The sequence below is a fragment of the Tursiops truncatus genome, chromosome 12 (assembly GCF_011762595.2).
Source record: "Tursiops truncatus isolate mTurTru1 chromosome 12, mTurTru1.mat.Y, whole genome shotgun sequence".
In the NCBI taxonomy this organism is placed as follows: domain Eukaryota; kingdom Metazoa; phylum Chordata; class Mammalia; order Artiodactyla; family Delphinidae; genus Tursiops; species Tursiops truncatus.
The window spans coordinates 11,842,078-11,869,579 of NC_047045.1; the positions used below are offsets into that span (position 1 = coordinate 11,842,078).

Genomic DNA, 27,502 nt, shown 5'->3' on the forward strand with positions numbered 1-27,502 from the left:
CTGAATCACTTTGCTGTGTACCTGAAACTAACACAACACTGTACATCAACTACATTTCGATAAAAATTTTTTAAAAAAGAACACAAAAAAAATCCCACGAGGGCTGTCACCTCTTTAACTTAAAAAATAAAACAATGATAAGATTTTTTTTAAAATCTGACTTACGGGTTTTTTCTGTGCCCTTCAGAGGTTCACTGTATTCATCTTCTACCACAGAATACACGTTAACAACATACTCAGTTTCAGGCTTCAGATCTTTCAGTACTGCGCTACTTTCCAATCGGCTCACATAAAACTAGGGGAAAAATTTTTAAAAGAATAACAACTTATGTTACCATCACGTCCCTCTTTTCTCCTATGATTGTGAAGTAGTTAACTACAATGAGCTTAGAAATTATATTTTAATGAGACCGTTGTCTTTTGTTTTTGGAAACCACCAGATTCCCATGAGACCTTGGACAATTCATACAGTTTATTCTCCCAGCTGTTGTTTCCTTATTTGTAAAATTAGTGGGTAAAACTAGAAGGTCTTCAATGTTCCCTCCCTACTTGATGATTCTAATATAAACTCATGGATAAATTAAGCATCCTCTTAATCCTTAATTAAAAATACTTAATTAAAAAACCATAAGAAATTAAGCAAAGCTCTTTCCCTCTAATTAAGCCCAAATGGAAGCGCTTGCCTAGCAAGAAATGGAGAGCGTCATCTTGGACCCAGTTCTGCCCCCTACATCCCCCCAGCGTTCCTCTCAGAGCCCTAAGGAGGAGGACCCAATCTCAGGACCAGGAAGGAGTGGGCTATCTACTCACTTCTTGCCGTTTCCCTCCAGAAACTGGGTAGTATTCCACCTTATACCTATCCACACTGTCAGAAGGAGGTGTCCAGCTCACTCTCATAGATCGATGGGTCTGCTCAGAAATAACTAGGTTGGAAGGTGCTTCCAAGTCACCTACACGAGGAAATGAAATACATACACTTTTTTCATTATTATAGCAAGGTGATGACATTTAAATTTGGTTGAAATGGTATTCCTCTCCATATTTCAGGCTTTTGCATGTATTCTATCACATACTAAGAAGTTACGGTAAATCAGCTTAGAGGCCCAATACTCCTAAGTCCTCTCTGAATGGGTGGCCAAAGGGTTCTTCAGCCTCAGGAAATTCAAACCTGAGCTCATTATTTTTCATGAAAAGTTGCTCCCCCTCTTCCTGAAAGCACCACAGTTTATCAGTCACCTAGACTCAAAACCTCTGACTTAGCCTTGTATACTTGCTCTGGTCTCTAACCTTGTACATATCCCAGTAAATGACACCCTGAGTCCTGACAGCTCCACTGCCTTTATCACTCTTGGCACCACCCAAGTTCACTGCCCTCATTATCATATTGACTATTTATATGCACGTCGTATCTCCATAACTATAAGTTATACTCTGTGAAGACAGAATTGCCTTCTTATTCACGTTTAGTTCCTTTACAAGATCTAATTCGGTGGTACGAGAAGTTAACCACTTTCTCACTCAGAAGACAGGAGAAACCAGCAAGTCTTCTAAAATTCGGGAATATCCTACTGCCTGTGATTGTATTCTCTGTTCATAAGTATAGGTGAAATGACTGATATAGAAAAATATTTGGAATACATGTCAATGAAAATAGAAGTATTAGGACCGTTAGAAAGATGTTCCAAATAATAATTATACGAGAACTAATGCAGTGACTCTGTGAGCACGGCAAATCATTCTCATATAAACTCTTTCTACTTTCTTTGTAAGCCAAAGCTGAGAAAAAGAATTTCCATTCTTAGTATCCTAACCTTTACTGCACTTGGGTCATAATCAAGCCTACAAAATTATCAAGCAATTTTACTGTCTGGGAAACTAAATGAATGCAACTATTACGTAGCTGATGTAGAAAAAAAGAAAGAAAAAGAGATAAAAGATGTTTTCATCCCCACTCAAAATTCTCTCCAACTAAATAAAACCACAACTCTCTCAGCTAATCCAGAGCCAGATGCCTACAAATTCTTGATTCCTGGCTGGTCTGTTTCTCCTGGGAAAAGGCAGTCTATTGTTCAAAATCCAAAAAGAAAATCTGCAAAATTTTGGAGAGAGAAATTCAAGAAGGAACATTCAAATAAATGTATCCTCAGTATCCAAAGCACGTGAAACATTTCTACCACTTTATTTATTAAACTCATTCCAACTTTCCAAAACCAGAATAAATTAGTGAAAGACAATCTTTACCAGAATCTACATGTATTTAAAAGAAATTTTTCTCATATAATAAGAACCATAGTTTTTATCATTCGTTTTCCAAAAACCTTCAATTTGGTGCTTACCATGTTCTGCCCTATGATTTACACAGATAGTAGTCATTTTACACCACTCTTTGTCACTAAAAATTCACTTCCATAATTTTATTTCTAAATCTTAATTCCTTATCAGTAGCTACCTTTTTTCAAGGACCTCTCAAAATGTCTTTACCCATTTGGCCTTGAGTAAGTAATTGAATTTCTCTAAATCTGTTTCTTCAGTGGTAAAGAGAGATGATATCCTCTCCAAAAGTCCAAATTCTAAAATTATAATTTGTCTTTATATTTAGAGGTTACAAGTGCAAAGTATCAAATGTGATCATCTGTAGTTGGGGCAAAGCAAATCATATATAAGACCCCTCTTCCATTTCTAATCCAAAACAAAAGGCAGCAAACCTTAGAAAATAAAAGTCTGGGAACAACCATTTAATAGTTACGTAGAGTGAAGATGCTTTACCAGAGAATAGATATACACCAGGAAAGAAAGCATCTCTATTTCTTCCCCAATCTCACGTGTGTGTGTGTGTGTGTGTGTGTGTGTGTGTGTGTGTGTGTGTGTGGTGCAGGCACATATAAACAAAATGTATCCTCAGATAAGCTAGAAGTCATGTACAGTTTGATGCCATCAGAAAAAACATCAGGGACTAAATCAACGATTCTCAGCTGGAGGCAGTATTCTCCCCAGCAGACATTTGGCAAATTCTGAAGATATTTTTAGCTGTCATGACTCAGGGGATGCTACTGGTATCCAGCGGGAAGAGTCCAGAGATGCTGCTAAACATCTCACAACGCACAAAGGAATCCACTTCCTCCATCCTAAAAAGAATTATCTGGACCAAAATACCAATAGTGCTGAGGGTGAGAAACCCTGGGCTAACCTTACCTGGACCTTTGACGCTGTTACACAAGTTGACGATGAGGTCATCCACGATCCTGGAGAGGGACTCAAAATCCGCCACATTGTATGCGTGGGTATCATCGGGATCTGTCGCAATCATCTTTAACTCAACTTCATCAGCATTCTTAATACCTTGGGAAAAATGGATATATACAAATTAAAAGCACGTCTCAGAAAAAAATTCATGGAACAAAGCAAATATTTCATGGGCTACCCTTATATACTCGATGTTAACTAGAATGTATATATGATTTTCCTGAATAATAAAATGATTCCATATATAAAATAGAAACAAAAAATAATATAAACTAAAGGCTGTTTTGTTTAGCTTCTTCTAAATGCTTCTGGCACTGATTCCCCACCAAAAAGTGTCTCTCCAGTGTTTTTTCTGGAAAGTGAAATAACGGATATCAAAAATAAACATGGTGCTGTGGAAAACCAAACAAGAATTTTCCTGAATCCTATTAATAGTACATTTGTCCTCTTGATTCATTACTCTCTTCCAAGAAGCCATGTAGTTTCATCCCATTACAAGGAGAAAAGAAAAACATGAATGAACTTCCTGGTACATTATTTTGATAAATGATGTGATAGGGCAAGTGTGTCTGTTTGTTTTTTCATGCTTCAGAAAATATCTTTAACTACAAAAATACCCTCGGCACATCTGTCACCTCTGGGGGCGTGGCAATTCTCGTCAATGCTTACCAACAGCAAACAGTTCCACGCCCTCATCCTTCAGTTTTTTTGAAGGTGCCTCAACGTCATCTTGTGATTTTCCGTCAGTGATGAGAACGCCGATTTTTCGAGCTCGAGGCCTCATGCCAGCTTGAGTCTTGAAGCTCTGCTGGCGAATGAAATTCAAAGCCATGCCTAGTGGGATTGTTAAAAGAGAATCAGTCACATCATTTTTCAGCCACAAGCTTTGACCGAAAGCGAGAGCTGACAGCTCGCTGGAGCATCTGACTCACCTGTGAGGGTATTGCCTCCTTTGTAAGGTAGGTTTGCCACAGCCTGCAACAAGCTCTTCTTGTCTTTGTGAGCATTTAACTGCCACTCTGTTCTGGGGTCCCCGCTATACTGAGCAAGGGCTAAAAGGACACCATTGGCATTAGCATGTATAAAAGAGCACGATGGAGACGTCTAAATGCCTTCAATGTTGTCACACCTACCAATCTGTACTCTTTTGGGGCCAATCTCAAAGACTTCCACGATACGGGAGATGAAGCTCCTCACGGTTCTAAAATTCGCCCGGCCGATGCTCCACGACCCATCCACCAGCAGCACGATGTCTGCTTCAGCCCTGGTGAGACACTCCATCCCTGACACAGCAATCGTGAGACAGCACAGAGTAAGGAGCACATTCTTCGTCGGGTTACTTCCTAGCCACGCCTCTGCCACCCCCTGGGGGCTCAGTGTCGCCTAACTGCCTCAGTTCTGTGGCTCAGCGATGTAATTTGGAGTTGAAGGCTTTGAAAACATGTCCATACGATTTATTAACCTCAAATAAGAGTCACAGGAACCATCCATCCCTCCAGTAATTATTTCAGTGGAAAATCTTTCCTTCATCTTTGGCTATATTTCTAGCCGCAATCATAGAACACGGAGGATTAAACCGTCATCGTAAATTTGAACGAGCTCACAAACCCAAAAGGTAAAATATATAAGTGGGAATGTAGAGCCACCTAACGATAAGACAATAATAATTTTAATAAAACTTTTAATGTGATCTAGATTGGATGTTGCATTTTTCTAAATATTCAGCGGTCATTAGCGGACAAGTATGAGATGAACTGTTAAAACGTGTAAGCTAGAAAAAGTTTCAGTGAGCCAATAATATCTTTTAAATTAATTAAAGCCCCCAGTATTACATATATTATGAAGGATTAGGCATATAACTCTTAAAATTAGAACTTTTTGAAGTAAAGATATAGTGTTTAAAAGTCTGATAGCTATTATTTAGTTTTTAATTATTTAACTGAATCATCTACTCTGTATAACTATCAGGTAGATACAGCTGGTGAGGTCTGCACATTTAAAAAATCAAGAGAGAAGGAAGACAATCTAGAAAAAAGATACAAACAGGTATACAGATTGAGAGCTACAGACACCACAGGCACAAACACTGATACAAAGCTAGGGTGCTTTGGAAAGAGAGAATTATCCCAATATCCTCAGTGCACAAGCTACAAAATAAAAATATAAGTCAGTTAATTAACATCATCATACGAGAAGCAATTGAACATTAATGCAAAACAGCAAGAGTTGACCCTTTCCCTTCTTTTACCCACATCCATGTTTTCAAACGCTTTCTTTTCTAGGAGCTTACGTTACCAGCTACAAATGTTTCAACTTCTTGCCATGTTAGCATCTGATCTTTATATTACAAAACAACAACAAAAAACTCGCTGAGAAAGATTCAGTGATGCCCATCACAGTCCAAAGGCGTCACTGCAGATTGGACGCTCCATCAGGAATTAGGATTCCCAAGTACTATTCCAAGCACCTAAGGCTTTACAAGTCTGCCCCTGATGTGCCAAGACCTACTCTTTGTTAGCAAATGATTAAAATATTTAGAAGCAAACTCTACCCACCACCCTCACCTGGAAGAATGTTCAAAACTAGCTTCATGCGTATCAAAGTTGTGGTCGTGGCAGGAGCAGAAAAGTATGAGGGCTTTATGTTACCATTTTGCTTCCCAAGTCTTAGTTGCCCACCTATTTACGGAACAAGGTGCTGCTTGCTCAGCCCAGATAAATCATTTTTACGATGACTTTAACAAAATAAAACTGCATTTTAATTATTAGAAAGAGATTAAAGATAATGTATATTAAAGGTTAAAGGTAATGTCTATTATCATTGTAAAATCTCAACTTTAAATAATACAGTACTATGTAACTAACGCAACACTGACAAGGAAGCCTTAAAAAATGTCGGCGAAAGTGTGCTTAGCTGTATCTTTGAAGAATGTTTTAAGTATATGTTACTGAAATAAATTTTAGTGTAAAATTTAATAGTTAATTTTCATGGTATGAGTCACCTAACAATTCATATTTGAAAAAAAGTTGCAAAATACTGACTTTTCCTAGGGGAATGTAACTCAATTTCTTACCAGAGGATAAAACTGGCATTACGGTTGTGTCAGAGAGAGTTGTCATTTCTTGTCCAACAAGTGGTGAACTTTCTCCTCCATCAAACATTCCAAAAACGTTTACTTTATAGGTGGTACCTGCCCTGAAATGTTAAAATATATAGTCTGTATGCATAATAACCGCAAGTGGTAGCATTTTTTTTTTTTGCTTTGTTATAAACGTTCAACTTGACTTACAAACTTTCATTCAGAGGAACTTATAATACATAACATTGCAGAAGAAGGAAACTAATTTCCATTACATTCTAGTTTAAGCCCACACTATGAGGTATCAAGGGGAACTAGCCCGCCAGCACTCTAGAGAATACTAGGGGTTCAGGGCGCCAAGTTCCACCTTGCCTTTCCATTAGGTGTAGAATCCCCACCTTCCCGCTGAGCCACTCAGGGAAGGATCGGGCTTTCACTCTTATTGCTTCTAAGTGATGGGCTTTAAGAAGACAATTTAAATGTTGTACTTGCAAGGGAACATAAAGCACCCAGCACAGTGCCTGGCACGCAGGAGGCTCAATAAATTTCATCCTCCCTATTCCGATAAAAGTCAATATCAAGCATTTATACAGATTCCAATATTGTTGAATGAATCGTTGAAACAAACCAACTTTCCACCAGGCAATGCACAGCAGCCTGTTCTTTTTACTGTGAAGAATGCTGCTGTTCCAACTCAAACCTCCTTCTTTCCCACCACACAGCCTGCAGCAAAAGCTTGCACCCGCCCCCATTCCCCAATCCTCCCAGCTGAGCCCAAGAGCAAAGGCCTGCCCCCTGACTCCTGCAGCCCACCCTGGGAGACGATGCACACTCGCATCTCAGTGTCAGTCACCTGGGCCTTTCCGGAAGGCATGGGGACTCCTACGTTCCCATAAGGCTGGCTGGCGATAAACTGCTTTTGGTGAAATCATGCAATGTGGGTGTTAATTTTTAAAAAGCAGGGTGTTACTGAAGAAACACCATCCCTGATCACTTAATAACAAAAGTCATTAAAAGAGTACAACTGCTCAGGCCTAAATTTGAGTCTCTGAACCCTAACCTCAACTTCAGCAGCACCAAGAGTGAGAAAGCAACTTTGGCTGATTTTAAATACTCTGCCGGCAACCAGACACATACGTGATCATGTGTGGAACGCACAATCTGTTAACAACAACGGAATAGAGTTCATTCCTACCTAAGTTCCTCCAAAACAACTGTGTTGTCATATGGTCCAACCACTAACTCCCCCAGTCTTCTGTCGTCTCCCGTGGGGTGAAATGTGACCTTGTAACCCTTGACCTCCCCAGGTGCAGGCTCCCAAGTCACCCGGAAGCTTGACATGGTTGGGTCAGATGTTTTGAGGTTTCTGGGTGATTTAAATCGAGAAGCTGTAAAGATAATAGATGTTAAAATATTATCCATAAGCCTAGGCTTTGGGGTTTTTTTTTAGCCCCTACAATAATAAGTTGAATTCAAAATATCTAAGTGATATACATGGCAATCATCACAAACAAAATACTTCAAAATATACATTTATAAAAAGGATTAAGTCAGAAAGCACAAGCTATAATACCCAATAAAAATCAGAATAATAGAGTGCTACCCAAGTGGAAGTATAAATAGTACTCACAATTCAGAAGATTAGATTAGCATTAGAACATTAATATGTAGAATCATTTTACCAGGAACTAGACTGGTAAAAATCATATGCTAATTAGGCAACCTACCTAACTATTATAGTATAATTTATTACAGACTGCATTTTAGACATTTACAAATGAAGTAGATATATTAAAATCTCCCTTTAAAATATTACACACTTTCCCCAAAAAATTATTATGGTTTTATACCTGTTGTTCCTGAACCTTGCCTAAGCTTTCCTTCTCCTGTCTTGTAAACTGGGAGAACTGTGATGTCATACGTGGTCTGGGGCTGAAGTCGCTTTAACATTGTTGAGGTGACAGTGGGTGACACCTTGGCAACCATCTGTCTCCCGCCCACACGGGGGCGATACACAACACGGTAGTTGACAACTTTCCCAGGTGCTGGTTTCCAGGTAACTCTCATTGTGTTTTCTGTTTCTTCATCCACTTTCAAGGTTTTCGAATCATCGGATACTGTGAGATGAAAGGAAGATTACAATGTATACTGTGCTGAAAGAAAATGTTTATGTCCACCTCCCCATTTATATGACAAAACGCTATGTGTGGTTTCTTAAATATGTACACTATTCCTTTACTTAGCATTGTGAGCTCTCCTAAGTTCAAGAGGGCTTGTGAGCCTAATCTCAGTGAGGTCACAGTGAGATGTTTTCTCTTCAACTGGCTAATAACTAAAAAATGGGAATTCATATTGCAAGGATTTCATATTTGCATTCCAGAGACTTTAGTAAAGAAAACGCCCATTTCTGGAGATGAGCTTTTAGAATTTTTATTATATTTCCATCTGTAAAGAATTCCTGTAGAAATTACAGTGTGCAGAATTCTAAAAATCATGAATACAGGGTCAGAAATATTCCTTGAATCTTTTCAGAAGAAAGAACAATTCATAAATGACTAGCCATAGCGACTGCAGTTAACACCATCCTTTGTGACTGCCATGAACATGTAAGACTATCAGCGCAAAGGAACAGGAAACTGACACATAAAAATATCTCAGGGGGGGCTTCCTTGGTGGCACAGTGGTTGAGTGTCCTCCTGCCAATGCAGGGGACACGGGTTCGTGCCCCGGTCCGGGAAGATCTCACATGCCGCGGAGCGGCTGGGCCCGTGAGCCATGGCCGCTGAGCCTGTGCGTCCGGAGCCTGTGCTCCGCAATGGGAGAGGCCACAGCAGTGAAAGGCCCGCGTACCGCAAAATAAAAAAAAAAGAAACGGCACTACAAATAATGCATATGACAGAATTATTCAAAAGGGACCTTAAAACAGCTATTATAACTATATTCCATATGCTAATGATGGTAGAAGAAATGTTAAGCAAGTTAAGTAAACACACAGAACAAATAAGAAAGACTCAAACCAAACTTCTAGAGGTGAAAAATACAATGTCTAAGATGAAACATGCACAGGGTGGTATTAAGAGCAGATTAGAAATTGCAGGAAAAAAATTAGCAAACTTGATGACATGATAATAGAAACTATCTAAAATGAAACACAAGGGACCTCCCTGGTGGTGCAGTGGATAAGACTCCATGCTCCCAATGCAGGGGGCCTGGCTTTGATCCCTGGTCAGGAAACTAGATCCCACATGCATGCCGCAACTAAGAGTTCATGTGCCACATCTAAGGAGCCCACGTGCTGCAACTAAGACCTGGCGCAACCAAATAAATAAATTAAATTAATAAATTTTTTTAAATAAATAAATAAAATGAAACACAAGAAAAGAGAAAAGACTGACAAACTGAACAGCACAGCAGTGAGCTTTGTAATAACTTCAAGCAGACGAGTACATGTAGAACCAGAGTATCTGAAGAAAGTGGGGGACAATAAATAAAATATTTGAAGAAATAATGGCCTGAATATTTTCAAATTTTATAAAACTATAAACCCACAGATCCAACAATTTCAATGAACCCGAAGCACAAGAAACATGAAAAAACTACACCAAGGCACATCATAAGCAAATTACTTAAAATCAGCATAAAAAGAAAATCTTGACAGCAGCCATATTAGCAAAAGATATGTTATGTACAGAGGGCAAAGGTAAGAATGACAAAATAGGTAAAGAAATTCAATATATGGTTATAAATTAGTTTTCTGAAAGATGCAAGTATAATTTCAACTAAGAGTATATTGGTTGCAATTTTTTAATTTTAGGGTTTAAAGAAAGTAAGAGAGGGAGGGTGGGAGGGAGGGAGACGCAAGAGGGAAGAGATATGGGAACATAGGTATATGTATAACAGATTCACTTTGTTATAAAGCAGAAACTAACACACCATTGTAAAGCAATTATACCCCAATAAAGATGTTAAAAAAAAAAAAGAAAGAAAGAGAATTCTCAGCCAATTCCATTACTTTCTGGAAATATTAAAATTTATTTAGTTAATCCTCAATTCTTTATTACTATTCTCCAGGTAAGTGAACTATTAAAAGAAAAAATATATATTTTCAAACAAAAAATGTAACGACCTTACATAGGATTTTGGAAAGAGTATGGGAAAGAATAGTACACAGAACAATCTATTTATTACAAATGTTGAATAAATCAATGTATGTCTAACACTTTTCTAGAAAGAGTTCTGCTAAAATACGTTTTCTGACCTCTTGTTTCCATCTCTTCAACTTTTGTTCAGTGGAAAAGGACATCTCTCCCTTACACAAATTTCTCAAACCAATTTCATACAACTCAGAATTGAGAAAAATGGACATTTAAATCTTATAAGTATTGATCTAAAAAGAAACCTATGTCCCCAAAAGAGTGGGATCGCAAACTCTAAAATATTCCCAAATTTAAATATGTTAATAACAGTCAAATATTGTACTTCATACCTTGAAAGGCTTCAAGGATCTCAATTGTATTCCTGATTTTTAATTGATTCTTTAAAATAGAGGAATTGAAGCTAAATAAAGTCCAACATATCTCATCTTAGCTTTAATGGGAAACTTTGGATTTTAAGGAGGGAAAAAAAATCCTTGTTGGCTTCCCATAAGGAAAAAGCAAGATTTTTCACTCCATTCATAGGTATGCCACATGCCATAAAAAGCTGTTAATGCTCCCACTCTAAGTCCTTTTCATGTTTCAGCAACTCGCACAAGATGCTTTCCAACACCCACTGTACCTCTGCTAAACCAGCTGCCATAATTGGAGGGCCGGTAGAAAGTTTCCCATCTGCTAGCTTTCTAGCCACAATTCATGGTTTTCATTGTATCAACAGTCTGCATACCATGCCTCTGAGTGTCAGGTGAAAACAGAAAATATTTCCTGAAAATATTTCCAAAATGTCTCCTTGGAAGTTTATAAGAAACTCTAAGAGCATGACCCAGTGACTCGACCCAGTTATCCGCACCATTTAGGACTCATCCACCACCTGAATATGCGACGCCTGACGCAGATTTCTCAAAGTACTTTCTAAACTACCTCACTTTCCACAAAGAGAGCAAAGCAAAACACAACAACAAAATGGTAGTAGAACAAAGAAAGGTTCCTGTCTTCCATCTTACTTGCCTAGCTGTTTGAGAAGCTGGCATACCCTCTAGAAAATGTACTTTCATTGCTGCCTAGTATGGTCATAGTTAGAAAGAGGCTTTTCTGTTCACTCACCTCTAAATCAATCAATTAGCCAAGAAATAGTGAAAATTTCTTAGATGCTCAGCTTCTTAGAGATGAAAATTTATCTAGGATTTCTGCTAACATACTTGCTTTGGACGAAAACATATCCTTGGGGAGGTTTTAAATCCCAAATAAATATCTGAAGATTCAATCTTTTCACAAGAAGAAATGATGGAGGAGAATCTTTGGGAAAAGTTTCCCTCTAAATATATAAATTTTGATAATTTCTCAGCCAAGTGAATTGTATCTTCACTCCTACAAATAAATTTAGCTAGATGTGTCATATGTGGCCTAAGTTTACAACATGGCTTCTCTTTACAACAAGTGACTATTTACCAGAAATAGAGATGAATTTGGGCCAGCTTCTTAAACTATATCAGCCAATATATTCAGACACAAGATTTCAATCACTACCATGGAAACCAATCATGTGACTATCAGAGAAATGTGCCCTTTCTTGTATTTAAATCTCCTATCAGGAGTTTGATTTTTTTAATCCAGTTAATTTTGACACAGATTTAAGCTTAGACATATCCAACTCAGTTTGCCAGTGATTTAAAAAAAAAAAAAAAGATGAATTCCTCAGAGAACTCAGACCAAAAGATTTTCATTTAAGGACAACCTAAAATCCGGATACAGGACTTCATTGAAATTGCTCGTGGTGTTTCCCTCTCTCCTCCTTTGGCAGAAAAACCACTCCTTTCCTCCAATTCTTTCTAATAAAAGGAAATGCAAGAGTGCCCCAATCTTTCCCCTTTTCCTAAAATCCTCCCAAGCAATAGGAATAAACTTTTCTCCTATACATACTTAGAAATGCCCATCCTTAACAAATTACTTTTTAGGAAGGACAATTGAGAAATACCGACATGCCTCTCACTAGCCACCTGATAATAAATGATGAGAGGGTGATTCAGAATTTTTCACAAGAAAGAATATTAATGAGATTAAGGTCAATTTTAGCCTCCAGAAACCTGAGTAGACTTGACTTAGCCTCCCTAGGATTAGTCTTGGATGTATCATATCGTATCATATTGAGACAATCCTAGTCTCAGTAGCCACGTCATTCATCAACCTTCTCGAAGTAGCCAGGCACTATGCTTGGTGCTTTGCCCACTGTTATTTCATTTAATCCTCAAGACAATCTGAGGCTGCATTCTACACATTAGGAAACGGAGGCTCAAAGAAGGTTCCAGAACTTGCCCAAGGTAATATAGTTATAAATGTGCCTGAATTTTCTTTGTCTCCATAGCTTCTGATCTTTATACTAGCCGAGCTTCTTTTTTCCACGAGAAAAAAAAAAGAGAGAGAGAGAGACTGAGAGAGAGAGACAAACACAGTTCACCTTTGAACAATGAAGGTTTGAACTTCGAGGGTCCACTTATACACGGATTTTTTTCACTAGCAAATGCTACAGGACTACATGATCTGAGGTTGGCTTTTTCCTGAGATGCAGAGGAAGCTCAGATAAGCAGAGCTGACTACAAACTGTACTCAGATTAACCCTCACATTGTTCAAGGGTCAACTGTGTAGGTAGTTGGAAGGGATTCAATATTTCAGACTTTGATATAATTTTAGATACAAAACAAACCTGAATTTAAACCACATTCATTAAAGGTCCTAATTTTTGAGTCCCCACTTGTCATATAAGGAAAAACTGCAAGCAGTTATGATGAGCTGATAGCTATTAGGTAGCACCAACACACTCAAACCCCCTCGGACTGTTACCTACATTCAGTTGTGGCTTCTCCACTCAAAGGTTCTCCTTCTCCGCTACTGTAAATTGCAAATACTGAAACTCTGTATTTGGTCTCTGGCTGCAGATTTTCTATGATAGTATGAATTGCATCTCCAGGAAGACTCTTCTCTCCAGCCTCAATATCATCATACATCGATTTCCAAGAGACCCTGTAACCGCGAACCATTCCTGGAGCAGACGTCCAGTAAGCGCCAATCGATGTGTCGGTGATATCTTTAGTAATCAAATGCTGAGGTGAACCACGCTCTAGAATAGAAATGAAAGGGGGATCATTTTTTAATGTCTACTATACATGTAAATACTCCTTCATCCTAGTAGACATCCTGATTTGCTGGAGTCAATTTGTCTAAAGTTGCCCATTTCTTCCTTCTAAGCTGTCTGTCCTATTCTGTCAGTGGAACAGAAGATGGGATTAAACTTTAGAATTATACCTGATTCCTGCCTATCACCCTGGCCCCCATATGTCCAATCAGACTGAAATGTCCTTCAGGACAAGAATGGCATCGAAATATGAAGAAGTATGTGCCTAAAAAACAATTCCAAAGGAAAAAAAAGCATCTAAATCCCCAAATTTTACAGTTCATTTCTCCTTATTGTGCACAAAGATCTTTACTTCTTCACCATCATTTTTTCCTCTTATCTTATTTAAATAAGCTCAGTTTCAACATACCACTTCCAGTAACTCCCACAATCTCATATCACTTGCAAATCTTAATTCCAACAATTTTTGGGGGGGGGGAACTCTATTCACAAAGCTAAAAGAGCAGAAATGCAAAATTTTAATTATAGCTTAACCCTAAGGAAACTAAAAACCACCAATTCTTCTGGAAAATCTAAAAGCAATTAGTCATCAAAATAAAACACACCACTTGTTCTAGCCGATCGAAAATGCTTGCTGCTAAATTTTGGCTCTCTCATTTAAAAAAAAAAGTACAACCCAAACGGAAAAATACAGCAACCTTGACTTAATAGGAGACACAGATGTCTACCAATAAAACCCTAACTTTCCATAATTTAAATGTACGATAAATATACAGGTCACTTTATATTGGCTACCTTTACTAGGGTTTATGCCACAGTATGACATAAATATAAAACTATCTGCTTCTACAGCATACATTTTACCAGTAATTGTTGTGTATTCAAGAAAATGATATATAATGCTGCTACAAGAATGTTGAAGACTGTTATTTCGCTTGAATCAGAGTAAAAATGAATATCTTTAAAATACTCATAATTATTTAAATTTCAGTACATAAAGATAACAGTAAATGAAAAAGAAATCTTAGTGGACAAAAAACTATCATATATGGTAGATTACAGAGGGAAAAATAAATAAAATGGGAGCTGGGCATCCTACCAGACCCCAAGATGAAATGGAAAATTCTAGCTCCATTATAAATAACTTCAACTGCTGACAGGACATCTCATCTCTGGAGGGAAATTGGTTACATATTTCACTGCAACCTAGAGTATTTATTTTCAAGAACATACTGACTTATTTCCCCCAGTACTTGAGGTTAATCTTCATTTGAAGGTCTTCTTTAATTGTATTTGCTACTTAAATGGTCACACATCTTTACATCTTCTCTATTTACAGGGACATAAACAAACTGTTTCTTTGGTTGTGTTGGGTTGGGTTGGGTTTGACTTGGTTGCTGGGTTTGTTTTTTTGCTTTTTACTTTGTTTTGATCATCGATAGCGCAACTACTGGTCTCTAAGTTTTAAATCTGCAGCATGTTTCCTCTGCTTGATATACACTACATCCTTTTTTCACATGTGCCTCTTCACTTAAATTTCCTAAGTTGCAGTTAGCAACAACTGTGGTGAAATAATACTTGAAAGTACTTGAAAGTGATTCTGAAATTAAGTGAGCTAACGAGCTGCATTAATAACATTCTCGAAAAGTATAAGACAAAGTTAGCTTAGAACATGGGAATTATCTTCCAAATTAACACTGCAGTAATTTACAAACAGTAATTTTAGTTTCTAGTTTTCCCAAAGGTTATGCTTCTCAGCCTGTTTTTCTCCCTACTTTCTATAGCACCGAATTTGTGACATTGTTTATTTCCATGGCAACACGACATCAATCTCACAAACACAGGCTGATGATTTCACTGTGAGAAAAATAATAGGAAGGGAACTGTGGTTGAAGCAAAAATACATTCACAAAGTTACTTCTGGGCTACAAACAAAAGAAGCCTAGCTCACGAGACATGTATTCCCATGGATTTTAATCAACTATGTTAACACTCTCAAGACCTGGAAAGCTAGAACAAAATATTAGTAAAACTGCAGTAAAGGCCTTTGCAAGGTTTGTCAACGTCCTGGAAAGAATCTGTAAAACCACTTTTTAAGATTCAAATAAAATATTAGCTGAAAAATATTCCTGAGTTCCAGTTAATGGCATGACAACACTAATTCAAGTGAACACTAAGTAAATTCTCAATCACAGAAAAACATCCTCAGAAAATTATAGTTTCTGCCTCGCGCATAAAGGCATTACTGGCAGTAACTGGTACTGCAACACTGCACGTTCATGACAAAGAAATATGGAACCCAAAGAAAGAAAAAAGACACCTCAAATCAGAAGCCAAGATTGAACAGATAAACTGCTTCAATGGATTTCTTGTTATGTCAATCAGTCAATTTGATAAAAATAATCCTAAATATTAAGTTTATACTGTTGTCAAATGCATTGAAAAACAGTTTTGCTCCAAAGAGCGGGGGAGTTGGGTTTTCCAGCTGTTGCACTACACCCAAGAATCTTGAGAATAGGATGTACTCGTGACAAGTCTATTTTATCAGACCTATAACCCTTGAAGTTTTAAAAAATGGAAACTTGGCTTGGCCAAATATTAACTTACAAGAAAAGCAGCAGTTGAACTCACCCTGTGATATGACTGGCAGGCTGCCAAGTGGCCAAGCTGGTCTGGGGACCTGGTGAGCAGGCCGTCACCTCCTGGGGCCCTGGGACCCTCAGCAACACAATAATTGGACTGGACCTGATCAGATACACAGAATCACCCAGACAGCTAAAGGCTCGGCCATGCCCAGGTCGATTAAATTGGAGTACCTGGAGATGTGCCTGAGCCCTGATGCTTTCCAAAAATCCTTTCAATCTCCTCTGTGATCCTAATTCCTCCACGATCCTCTACCCTTTTCTCATGTGGGGGCTTTTATTTGGAAGTTGTTTGGTCAGTGTGGGAAGGAACCCTCACACTCGCTCTCACTCTGAAATGAGAGACAGGTGTGGTGAAATAAAGGCCGGTGTGATTAAAGCAAAGCTGGTCAAAATTGGCGGACACAGGGACGCTGTGTGGGACGGCGGGATGGTGTCTATATCGCATGGGTCTACGGCCACACACAAGTCACTCTAGGTAGTGGCACGTGCCCAAGGCTACCCTCGGAGAACGGAGAAGTCGACTGAAGCCTCTCATCACACCCTTTCCATCCCATAACATGAGTGGGATGTTCACCGCTGTCTCCTCCCCTCTATCCTGCGTCAAAAGGCTCTCAATGCATGCTTCTTCTTCAAGCGTTGATCACATTTTCCTGTGAATGAGGTTTGACCCAAGGGTTACCTAGCCAGGCATTTGCTTTGGTTTAATATATTGAATTGGAGGTTTTGTCCTCAAACTATGGAACTTCGGACATCAGTAGCTACAGAAAGAGATTATTTGGCTTGGAGAGGGTTTGCGAGAGTCTCTTTTTAGTGTACCTGGGAAGGAAGAGGAAAGAGAGAGGAATAAGAAAGATGTAAGAAGACCAGTATATAGCCTCTGTCCAGCAAAGGTTACCATTCTTCAAAAGGGGAAGACATAGAAACAGTGGCAGTGAGCAGAAACCAACTCCAGGAGACCTTTTTGCCACTTTGTCTCCACATTTCCCCAAACGTGGACCCACTTCTGCACCAGCAAAGGCTCCCCTGTTTTGAGTTCCTCTTCTCCCTTTGCCCCAAGACTTACAAATATATGTTTTATGATGTTTGGGTTTGTTCATGTTTTTTACCTAAGTGACATTGCTTTCAATAATTCAATCTCATGGTACTTGTTTTCTGCTGTTCTGAGCCATATGCCTGCACTTTGCATATTACTTTTACCTCTGGGAATAGAATTTCCGGCAATCGTTTCAAACAAGTCATCTTCTGCAATGACGGCATTCCTTCATCTCTATTCCTTTGATTCCTTCTCAATAGTTCTCCTTTCTACTCTGTTCTGCCCAGTATAGTACCAGGATAGATGCAAGGAATAACAATGCTTTTCTGTCATAAATTTAAACAAACAAAATTCATCAGTTTTTGAAATTTTGATACTCAGTATTTCTGATCTGATTACAGAACATACTCACATATATTCAAAAGGCATCATTTCTGGTGCCTGCGTGCATGCATCTCTGTGCTGCTGAGACAAGTAATTAGACAGGTGCATTTCTCATGATCTGAACATCCACAAGGGGTTGATTCTACTTTTTCCACAGATGAGGCCAAAGAACTAAGGCCTCATTTAAGTCACTTTCCTACATTTCCTCAGCTCTTTTCCATTTGCTTTCTAAAAAGCAAATCGTCATCCAATTCAAATATAATTATACACAAATTAGCCAATGATGATAACTGAAATATTAATCATTATGAAATGAAACTCTATTTTCACCTTATAGATTGTTCCAGCCGGCTTTCATTGAGCTTCACATACCACTTTCAAAAATAGAAGTTAAATTGAAAATGCAATGTAAACCCTCTTCTGAATCAAGTTGTCTTTTCCGTTAGAGCTCAGCTCAGAGTCATCCAACTTTCCACAGCAGAATACAGAAGACCTGCTCTGGATAACGTTCATGTGGAAACACACTTGATTTACAACCAACGACTTGGAGTCACCATTCCAAAGGACAAAGTTCACTATTGATCAGTTAACTTAATTACTTTAAGCAGCACATAGTTCTAGAAAACCCCTAAACAATTAAATGGACCTTCAACCTCAAAGCCCGGGTGAGATTTCTTCCATTAAGTGTCACCTCTCTGATGTAATATAGATTTTTCTCTGATAAGCCATTGATTTGCAGAAAAGAAAATATGAATTACTGTTTGGTGATTGTGCTAAAGTTCCCTGGAAACATCAGAGTTGTTATACCCAGAATGTATGATTTTTCAAATTATGAGACAGCAGTAAATCTAGGATAACATAGAGGCCTTATTTAGTCCATCTTGGAGGGGCCCCATGTCACTCAACATCTTGCAGAAGAATTCCTGTGATGTGCTAATAACCTCATTGTAACAGAATGTCAGCTGAGTTAGCTTGGTTTGATGTATAGGAAGCCATTCATGTGTAGGACACTGGAGAGTTGCTATGGCAACTGAAACAAAGGAAATTCTGAAAAAATCATCTTTTCCATAGCCAAAAAACACACTCAAAAATAAAAGAACTGTATTATTCCAAAACTGAAATTTTCATTCACTTGTGGTAAATCTCTGAATTAAAATGGGCATTATTCATTTCGAGGTTTATAAGGGCAGGTTTGCCTCTCTGTAAACACTAACAGTGACAACCAAAAGTTCTTTCAAGACTTAAAGTTCATTTACATGTACAGCATTGTTTTAGTAATTACATTAAACCCACTTTAACAACAACAGGAGAAAGAAACAATGTTAATCAAACCTAATAGTTTGTGCTCAGATCCCTCCGAAGTCTGGATCTGAAATGGTAATGAACTCTGCCTTTGTGATTCTGTTTCATACGGTACTGGGGCCAACCATGAACTTCCCCAACGCCAATGCTAATAAATCTCTCTTCCAGGGACAGGGGAATTTTCTGATCATTGGCGACATTTCAAGAAAGCACTAGGAAACAGATTCAAGTTAGGGATGGTTGTAGACCACACTAATTATTTTTTTTCATTCTTTTTTAATTGAATAGAATGCACTTCAGTCAATCTATACAGTTTTCTACCCACAGAATGCCCTTGCTGGCTGAACCATGCCACTGGACGGAAGAAACATTCCTTCAAGGTCTGCTCTAACCACCTCCTCTCCCCAGAGAAAAACAGATTAGAAAAACAGCAACCCTCAAAAGCAGTTGCCTGGCTCTGTTTCTGGGCTTTCCATTCCCTGCATTTACCATCATATCCTATTCCTGTATATGGTATGTGGATTTGGCTAGGTTAATATAATAAAATGAAATAGAATAACCAGGGGCAAAAACCTTCTACTATTTTCACTTAGTCACAACTATGCTTTCACATATTCCTCACGTTTACCACACATGGTGCAATGAGATAAATATGTTAATAAAATCAGGCTGGTAGCAATTTCTCTAATCCTTCACTACAGTAAAGAGCTTTGGTGTCAATGGAAAAAAATCTACTCTTACAATTTAGTTATGAATTAACTATATTTTTAAAGGGAACTTGCACATCATCTAGCTTTCCTCCTTCTCAGGGAATGGGAAGCAGTAATTTTTTAATTTATTTTACTACCTGTGCATCTCCCGTCGAGATTATTTCTGATCAGACACATGTGTGTGCACACTCACACACGCATACAAGTTGTTAGATTTTCTATACCACATGCGCAAAGGCATAAAATTATAAACAGTTTAGCTATACACCTGGCCTACAAAAATCATCACCCAGTAGTATATGTTTGCTGTTAAGTAAAAATGTGCATCTTACCTTCTAAAAATTGGTAATACGTTATTCTTAGTAAAGATGCCTTAATCTTTAGAATCAAGATTTTTGACTGAATATAAATATATTTTTAAAGTAAGAAATGCAGAATTTGAGCAGGTTAAAAGGTACAAGCAGAAGTAAAACTATTACATTATTTCTAAGATATCCTTTATAAGGGAGAAATGTTCGCAAATATAATCTCCAGCTATTCTATAAAAATGAAAGCTCAAAAGTTAATCCTTAAAAAAATCCTATGAATAATCTACGTTGAAAGCCTGTAGAAAGCACATGAGAAAGAGAACTTCAAAGGTCAAAAGAAAAGGACAATCTTCTCAGAAATTCTGAATGTTGCCCCAGATATGAAGATCACATGCTTTTGTTGTTTGGACTATGTCTCCGTAATTAAGGCAATTTCCATTCCTTTCATTATTTTCAAAACTTTAGAGTAACCAATCAATATCTTTGAAATACTTACAAAAGCTGTATTTTTAGATATCAGTTCTAAAGCGAATGTTGTTTCCCCTTGATGAATTTCATATACGTGGGGTATTTTATTTAGAGTTGCCAAAGCGTTTCACTTACATTCTCCCATTTGATCTCCACAGTAAGTCTGGGAGGAAGGGGGAACAGTGGCCATCCCCTCTTTATAGATGGGTAAACTGAGGCTCAGCAGGGTTAAGGGATTATTTCAAAGTCACATGGCAAGGTAGCCAAACCAGGACTCTTCTGATAATCGGTACTTTACACACTGATATTTAATCTTTCGTTTAAATCCTCTTCTAATAATAAATCTCACAGAGTAGTGGACTTAAACTCTTGATGACTATTAGAGAGAGAATTTTGATTAGACTGTTTTTGTCTGTCTGTTCTTATTTCTTGACTAAGTCTTGACGTTTTAATCAAAAGTGCCTCTTGTAGGCCTCGTCCCTGTCAATCATAACATATACAGTCCTCCAAGCTCCTGGATCCACTAAATTTGATGGACATTTTGCCTAATATCACTGTGATCTCACATTACAAAAGATACTCGGATTTATTTTCTTCCTACAATTATTTTAAATAAGTCATAGAAAAGATGGTGATAACAAAAGGAAAGCTATACCTGATCTCCCATTTAGGCCCCCAACTATGGAACTGAGTCATCATTGTAACCATCCACGGATAATTCTTTCTAACACTACAATCTATTCTCATTGTGGTTAAGTCACATTTGTATCTTCTCTCACACAGGACTTACTTTGTGGTTATGGTGAGTCAAATCTAAGCTGCCATTATAGTTCAAAAGAGCCTAAGAAATATGAAGGCCTCTGACAATGAACTCCAGAGAACCAAGGAAACAGCTCCGGTCTCCATGGTTCTCACTAAGTACTGCATTAACTTTGAACTTCTAACACTGAACTGAACTTTAGGGATCATTTAGAAAACAAATAAACAGTAACTTGGATTCTCACATTTTTCAAGCTATTATGAATGCTTATATGCATGGTGCATGAAAAGAGGCTGAGAGTCAAAAAAAGGTTTCCGCCTGCTCCTGGGTGATGACAGCAGCTGTGTTACCTTGGGCAATCCAAACCCTCTTCCTCCGCAAATGTTTCCCAAGGCCCCTTCCCACCCAAGTGTCACACACCTATTCTCCATTTAACCAGCCCGTGGCACTGCAGACACATTTCTACGGCCTTACCATGCGCTCAGCTCCCCAACACACTTCTCCCCAACCAAGTTTAATTGTTTCAGTAGCTTACATTCTACGTCTCTGAATAAGAGGCAGTTTTATGACGACTTATTTTTCAATACAAATTCCTTTAAGGAAAAGGATCGCACACTCCCAGATTTCATTCTCTGAAAACATTTTAAGGTCCCTAAATGCGATCGCAAGCAAGCTCAGGGATTTCTATACAATATGACAGTAATTACCTTCAAGCGTTGCCCCTTCTCCAAAGAGGGCATCTCCAGCCCCGGACGCATACAAGGCTGTCACAGATAAGGCATACTGTGTCCCTTCGTTTAATCCTCTCAGGACAGTATTGGCTGTGTCTCCCTTCACAGTGACCTCTTGAGTCTCGCCTCCTGCCACGGGGGTGTATGTGACGAGATACCGTTTCACTTTTCCTGGTGCCCCAGTCCAAGATAATTTCATAGTTGATGTCGTAGGGTCAGAAACTCTTAAATCTCTTGGGTTCCCTCTAACTTCATTAAAAAATAACAACAACATCAAAACTCATTATTTAATAAAATGACTTAAAATACACTTTGTTGCTTTATATATATATGTATAAAATCAAATTCATATCCTAGGTGAGGTTATGGCTATCAAAACTATTGACTGGCCAGAAGAGTTTAAGCATCTCTAAATTGGTCCCTATGTGTCAGTAGAAACAAAGCAAAAGCCATCTAACTCCTCTTCTGTATTTACACATTCTAAGGTCTTTCATGTTAGAATCTTTCATGTAAAAACTTCAATGTTTTCTCTAAAAGTGGAACAAAGCACTATAAAATGTATACGTGCTGATTAGCATCACAATGGAGATTTTAACTCTGCTAAGAAATTATCAATAAAAAGGTTAGCATAATGCTATGAACGTCTAAATGTGATGGCCATGAAATACACCAATGTGATAAAAATGATAAATGATAAAAACAATGCCATCCCTAGAAAAAAATATATGAGAGGAAACAGCCCAAGCGAGGTCAAGTCTTGGATAAAACTCAAGGGCTGCCCATCTCTTTGCAACTATGTTTGGCTTTTCATGCCTTTCCTGGTAGAGTGGCCATGTGGTCTCTGAAGGGTCTCAAGGCACCCAAGTCTATGACTCTCCCCACCAGGCACACATCTCCAGCCACTTTAACTCCAGAAACTAGAAAGATGAAGCATCATTGGGTCTTTTTCTGGTGCCTGGCACAAAGAGCCCTAGGTCCCCAACTGGAAAGAGGGAAAGAGAAGTGACTTCCCAGAGGGAAGAGAGGAGGAAGAAAGCAGGTGGGAAGAGAAAGTGTCTCTGTGGGAGAGGCTAATTAGCTAGGCTGCACCAGGAGGGAAGTAGTGACGCAGGCCCAGCTAGAACGTGACTGTCTGCCCAAGGGCAAGAAAGTCCACAAACTCAGATTCACCACTTATGAGCAACATGACTCTGAGCTATTATTTAGTTCCCTTGGCCTCGATTTTTTTTGTAGAACTAGGATAAAAAAGTAACAACTTAATAGATTCTATGCAGGGATTAAATGAGATAATATATGAAAAGCTCTTTGCACAGAACCTGATACAAATAGTTGCTTAATAACTTCATTATTGCTAATGTGTAGTTATTATTATTTTTAAAAACTTTACAGATAAGGAATAAAATGAAAATTAAGAGTGTCTTAATTTTCCTCAATGAAACCACACATTACATATTAATAATTTGCAACTAATATCAGAATCTATCCTAAGAGCCCAACCATTCCATTTAAATAAAAACATGTTAATATTCTTAAATCTTCCTGAAGAAACGATATGTAATCCCTCTCAATGGTACATAATGGTTTGATTTTTAATCCCTTCATCCTTCAGTTTATATTAGAATATTTAATAATATTACTTTAAAAGAATATTTGGACCATCTCATAGCATTCAGGTTCTTTTGACACCAATAAATGCTGTCATGAGTAAGTCAAACATTTGAGTAAGTCAAGTCTAATAGGACTACCATCGAAGATACTCAGATAATTGAGACGAAGTGTCTCATGGCTCATAGCATCTGCATAGTTGTGCAAAGCTGCTCCTACAGTCTAAGATTTCAGTTGTTACCAAATGATGAGCATATTTCCTCTACCTTCTTCAGTGGCTGCATTTCCAGTCAACGGAGAGCCAGATCCTGAGAAATATTCAGGAATTACAGATACTTCATATTTTGTGTCTGGAGTCAGGTTCTCCAGCGTTCTCCTCCTCTGATTGGCTGGGCTGGTAACCTCTTTGCTTTCTCCACCAGCAACTGGTCTATAGATAATTCGATACCTCAAGACTCTCCCCGGAGCCTGAGTCCAGGTAATTTTAAAGCTATCTGTAGTCTCATCCGTCACCTTTAGGTTTCGAGGTGCTCCTTTTACTGAAATTTAAAAAATAATAAGTTGACTGATTTTATGTGAAAAATAGAACACTAGTTTTTGATCACTAAATTATAGCATTTCTCTCAGCAAATCCATGAGCAGTTTTTTGACAAACATCCTGGTTCCTGCATGCATTTAGCCAGATATTAACTAGATTCTGAAAGAGCAAACACTCCACGATACCCAGAAAGAAAAGAAGTACTGTCAACTTTTTAATCAAATAAAGACGTATATAACAGTAAACTTTTAATATCATAAATACTCTATTAAATTGTAAATTAATGTTGACATAAAATTCAAAAATAAAAACAATCTGTTTCTTCAAACATAAGTAACAAGGCTTCCACCCTTACTAGATTTTCTCAGAAAAGTAGGAAGATAATACCTAACACCCAGGTCTACCACATTTACCCACTTGAACAAACTCTCTTATCCAATCAGTCCCACAATTCATTTTCTTATCTGCACAGTCATTTGCCTTGAGAATAATTAGACCATACATGTGTTACACCAAATACACTGTAGGCACCTAATGAATGCTAGTTGAATCTAAATCCCGAGGTTAAACTACAATGTAAGTAACATCCACACACTCAGTCTTAAATGAAATTTTCGTTAAGCCCACATGAGAATATCATTTGATTTTGTGGTTTAATGACCTTTTTGTTTAAGAAGCAAATTGTTCATATGGACAACACAGTCAGGAGAGATGACCTAAATCTACCGGGGTAAAACCACAGTGCAATAGATCTGCATGCACCTCACATACAATTAGAAGTTTATCTAAATGTCCAACACATCCATAAACCACTCCAGGGAAAAAGGAGTTGTGTACCTCAAGAAAAGAAAGAAATGGCAGGTGGCAGACTTACATCCATGATTCATTTAATATGGCAAGGAAAAAGACTAAATTAGTCAAAACAAAACTGATGGATTTGAATACTGGCTCTGAAATTTAATTAATGTGTAATTTTGAGTCTCAGATTACCCAACAGTAAAAATGTGACTATCTGTAGGGTTACTGAGGCAGTTAAATGAGACAATCCATGGAAACAATTATCATAGTACCTGACACATGGCAGAAGCTCAATAAGTGCTAGTCTAATAAAGGTATTGAATCAGACACTTCCTCATTGACAAAAGAAAATCTAAATCTCAGATTTCAGTACAGGCAGCAGAATTGGAAAGGTATTACCAAATTCTATTGTAGTACCCCAATGACCAAAAACTAGAGTGTAAACGAATACAGTTGGCTCTATTCACAACCCCTTTAGACTTCAATTTCTTCTTGAGGCATAGTTCCATCCCCATCCCAAAGTGCTGAAGAAAGAGGGCCAGGCTCATGAAGCCGCAGTGTGGGCATTACAGAGAAATCATCAGAAAGTCATAAATACCTAAGTGTGGACTGCTAGGTTATACCATCACAAAAATCATAAGACAAGAAGACATCTTAGGCCATTTAGTTTATCTACTAGCCTTCGGGCAGAAATATACCTAAACCATGCACAAAAGAAAAATCAATCTTATCTGAAAATTTTTTCGGAGAAAAGATTCTCTAGCTTTTATCAGCAAGTAGACCAACATATGCCCTCCCTGTCAGCCAGTACTTCTTTGTAACTAAAATTCCTCACGCTGCTGTTTCAGTCTCTTCTGTACCGAATAAAAATGGAGGAGAATGACTGATATCTCTTGTAATATTCACTGTATATATCAAGAGTAATTGTCTGGTGCTGGCCTGCTAACCAGGTTCACTGGAATCCTTTAAATGTCAAATGTAGAGAAATGTATCAGAAAGTATTCAAATCTATCCAGTAAGGTGGACACATCTATACAAATATTGCTTAAAATATCTGGTAAACTTTGTACACCCATGTTCTTAGCAGCATTATCCACAATAACTAAAGGGTGGAAGCAACCCAAGTGTCCACCGATGTTGGTATATACATACAACGGAATATCATTCAGCCATAGAAGAAAGAACATTCTGACACATGCTACAGACACTGATGAACCCTGAGGACACTAGGCTAAGTGAAATAAGCCAGTCACCAAAGGACAAATACTGTACGATTCCACTCACATGGAAACCTAGATTCATCAAATTCATAGAAACGGAAAGCAGAATGTTTGTTGCCATGGTCGGGGGGACAGAGGGTAGCAGGAATGGAGAGTTATTGTTTAACAGGTAGAGAGTTTCAGTTTTGCAAGATGAAAAAGTTCTGGAGATGAATGTGGTGACGTTAGCACAACCATTGAATGTATTAATTGTCACTGAAATGTACACTTGAAATGGTTAAAATGGTCAAGTTTATGTTTTACGTATATATGTGTATATTTTACCACAATTTTAAAAAAGAAAAAAAATTTGGTAATATATATTCACCATCAGAAGTTTGGTAGTTTCAGAAGTATCTGAACATGACACTGTTGGTACATGGGACAGAAAATGCTAGATAAGCAGTATTTCCAGAGTTAGTTCCATAATTATTAACAGTTCTCTATGTCTCAACCTCAAATTCATCACAATAAATCTAGGGTCTTTTACTTAAGAGTTTTTCTCTTTTTAGAAAGATTTATGAGGGCTTCCCTGGCGGCGCAGTGGTTGAGAATCTGTCTGCCAATGCAGGGGACACAGAGGTTCAAGCCCTGGTCCGGGAAGATCCCACATGCCACGGAGCAACTAGGCCCGTGAGCCACAACTACTGAGCCTACGCGTCTGGAGCCTGTGCTCCGCAACGAGAGGCCACGACAGTGAGAGGCCCGCGCACCGCGATGAAGAGTGGCCCCCGCTCACTACAACTAGAGAAAGCGCTCGCACAGAAACGAAGACCCAACACAGCGAAAAATAAATAATAAATAATAAATAAATAAAGATTTATGAGTAGCTGTGTTTTAAAGGTACTGAATCTTACAAGGGCATTCACAGTGTTGGACTATAGAGCAGATGGTTATTTCAAATGGTAACTTTGTTCTACAATAAACTGTTAGTTTGGGGAAAACAGTGGAGAACCCTCTCACACCTTCTGCGGTGGTCTCCTCTCCAGCTAAGGGTGTACTGAAGCCATCCTCGTATTCCGCGGTCACGTTGACCAGGTACAGGGTCTCTGGCTTCAAGTTGCTGAGAACGACACTGGTGCTCGAGGCTGGCTCCACCACTGTCACCTCACCATCCCCAGTAGCCTCCTTGTAGGTGATGTGGTATGAAAAAACATTTTCTCCAGAAGGAGACCAACTGGTTTTCAAACTGTAGGAAGTCACCTCAGAAAAACTAAGATCCTTTGGAGGCACATAAGCTGTTAAGGAAAAAAAAAAAAAAAAAGGACATAGTTAAAATTTTTAAATCTATAAAGCAAAAATGGACCTAATGACTACACACGTTTTCAAATGGCTTACACGCATGTGGGAGAGT

General features: G+C 38.2%; 1 protein-coding gene across 4 annotated transcripts in view; it reads right to left on the bottom strand.

Annotated features, from left to right (window-relative positions):
* COL12A1 (collagen type XII alpha 1 chain) overlaps nt 1-27,502 on the bottom strand; it is a 114,474-nt gene that overhangs the window by 66,204 nt on the left and 20,768 nt on the right. For all 4 annotated transcript variants that reach the window (XM_073789357.1, XM_073789356.1, XM_073789358.1 and 1 more), the window contains exons 11-23: nt 27,114-27,386; nt 23,820-24,092; nt 21,925-22,197; nt 13,320-13,592; nt 8,173-8,439; nt 7,518-7,710; nt 6,317-6,438; nt 4,377-4,526; nt 4,176-4,295; nt 3,913-4,077; nt 3,193-3,339; nt 811-950; nt 166-295 (exon numbers count right to left, since the gene is read on the bottom strand). In XM_073789357.1, coding sequence (XP_073645458.1) covers nt 166-295; nt 811-950; nt 3,193-3,339; nt 3,913-4,077; nt 4,176-4,295; nt 4,377-4,526; nt 6,317-6,438; nt 7,518-7,710; nt 8,173-8,439; nt 13,320-13,592; nt 21,925-22,197; nt 23,820-24,092; nt 27,114-27,386 — 2,526 coding nt within the window. The remainder of the gene's footprint in view (nt 1-165; nt 296-810; nt 951-3,192; nt 3,340-3,912; nt 4,078-4,175; nt 4,296-4,376; nt 4,527-6,316; nt 6,439-7,517; nt 7,711-8,172; nt 8,440-13,319; nt 13,593-21,924; nt 22,198-23,819; nt 24,093-27,113; nt 27,387-27,502) is intronic.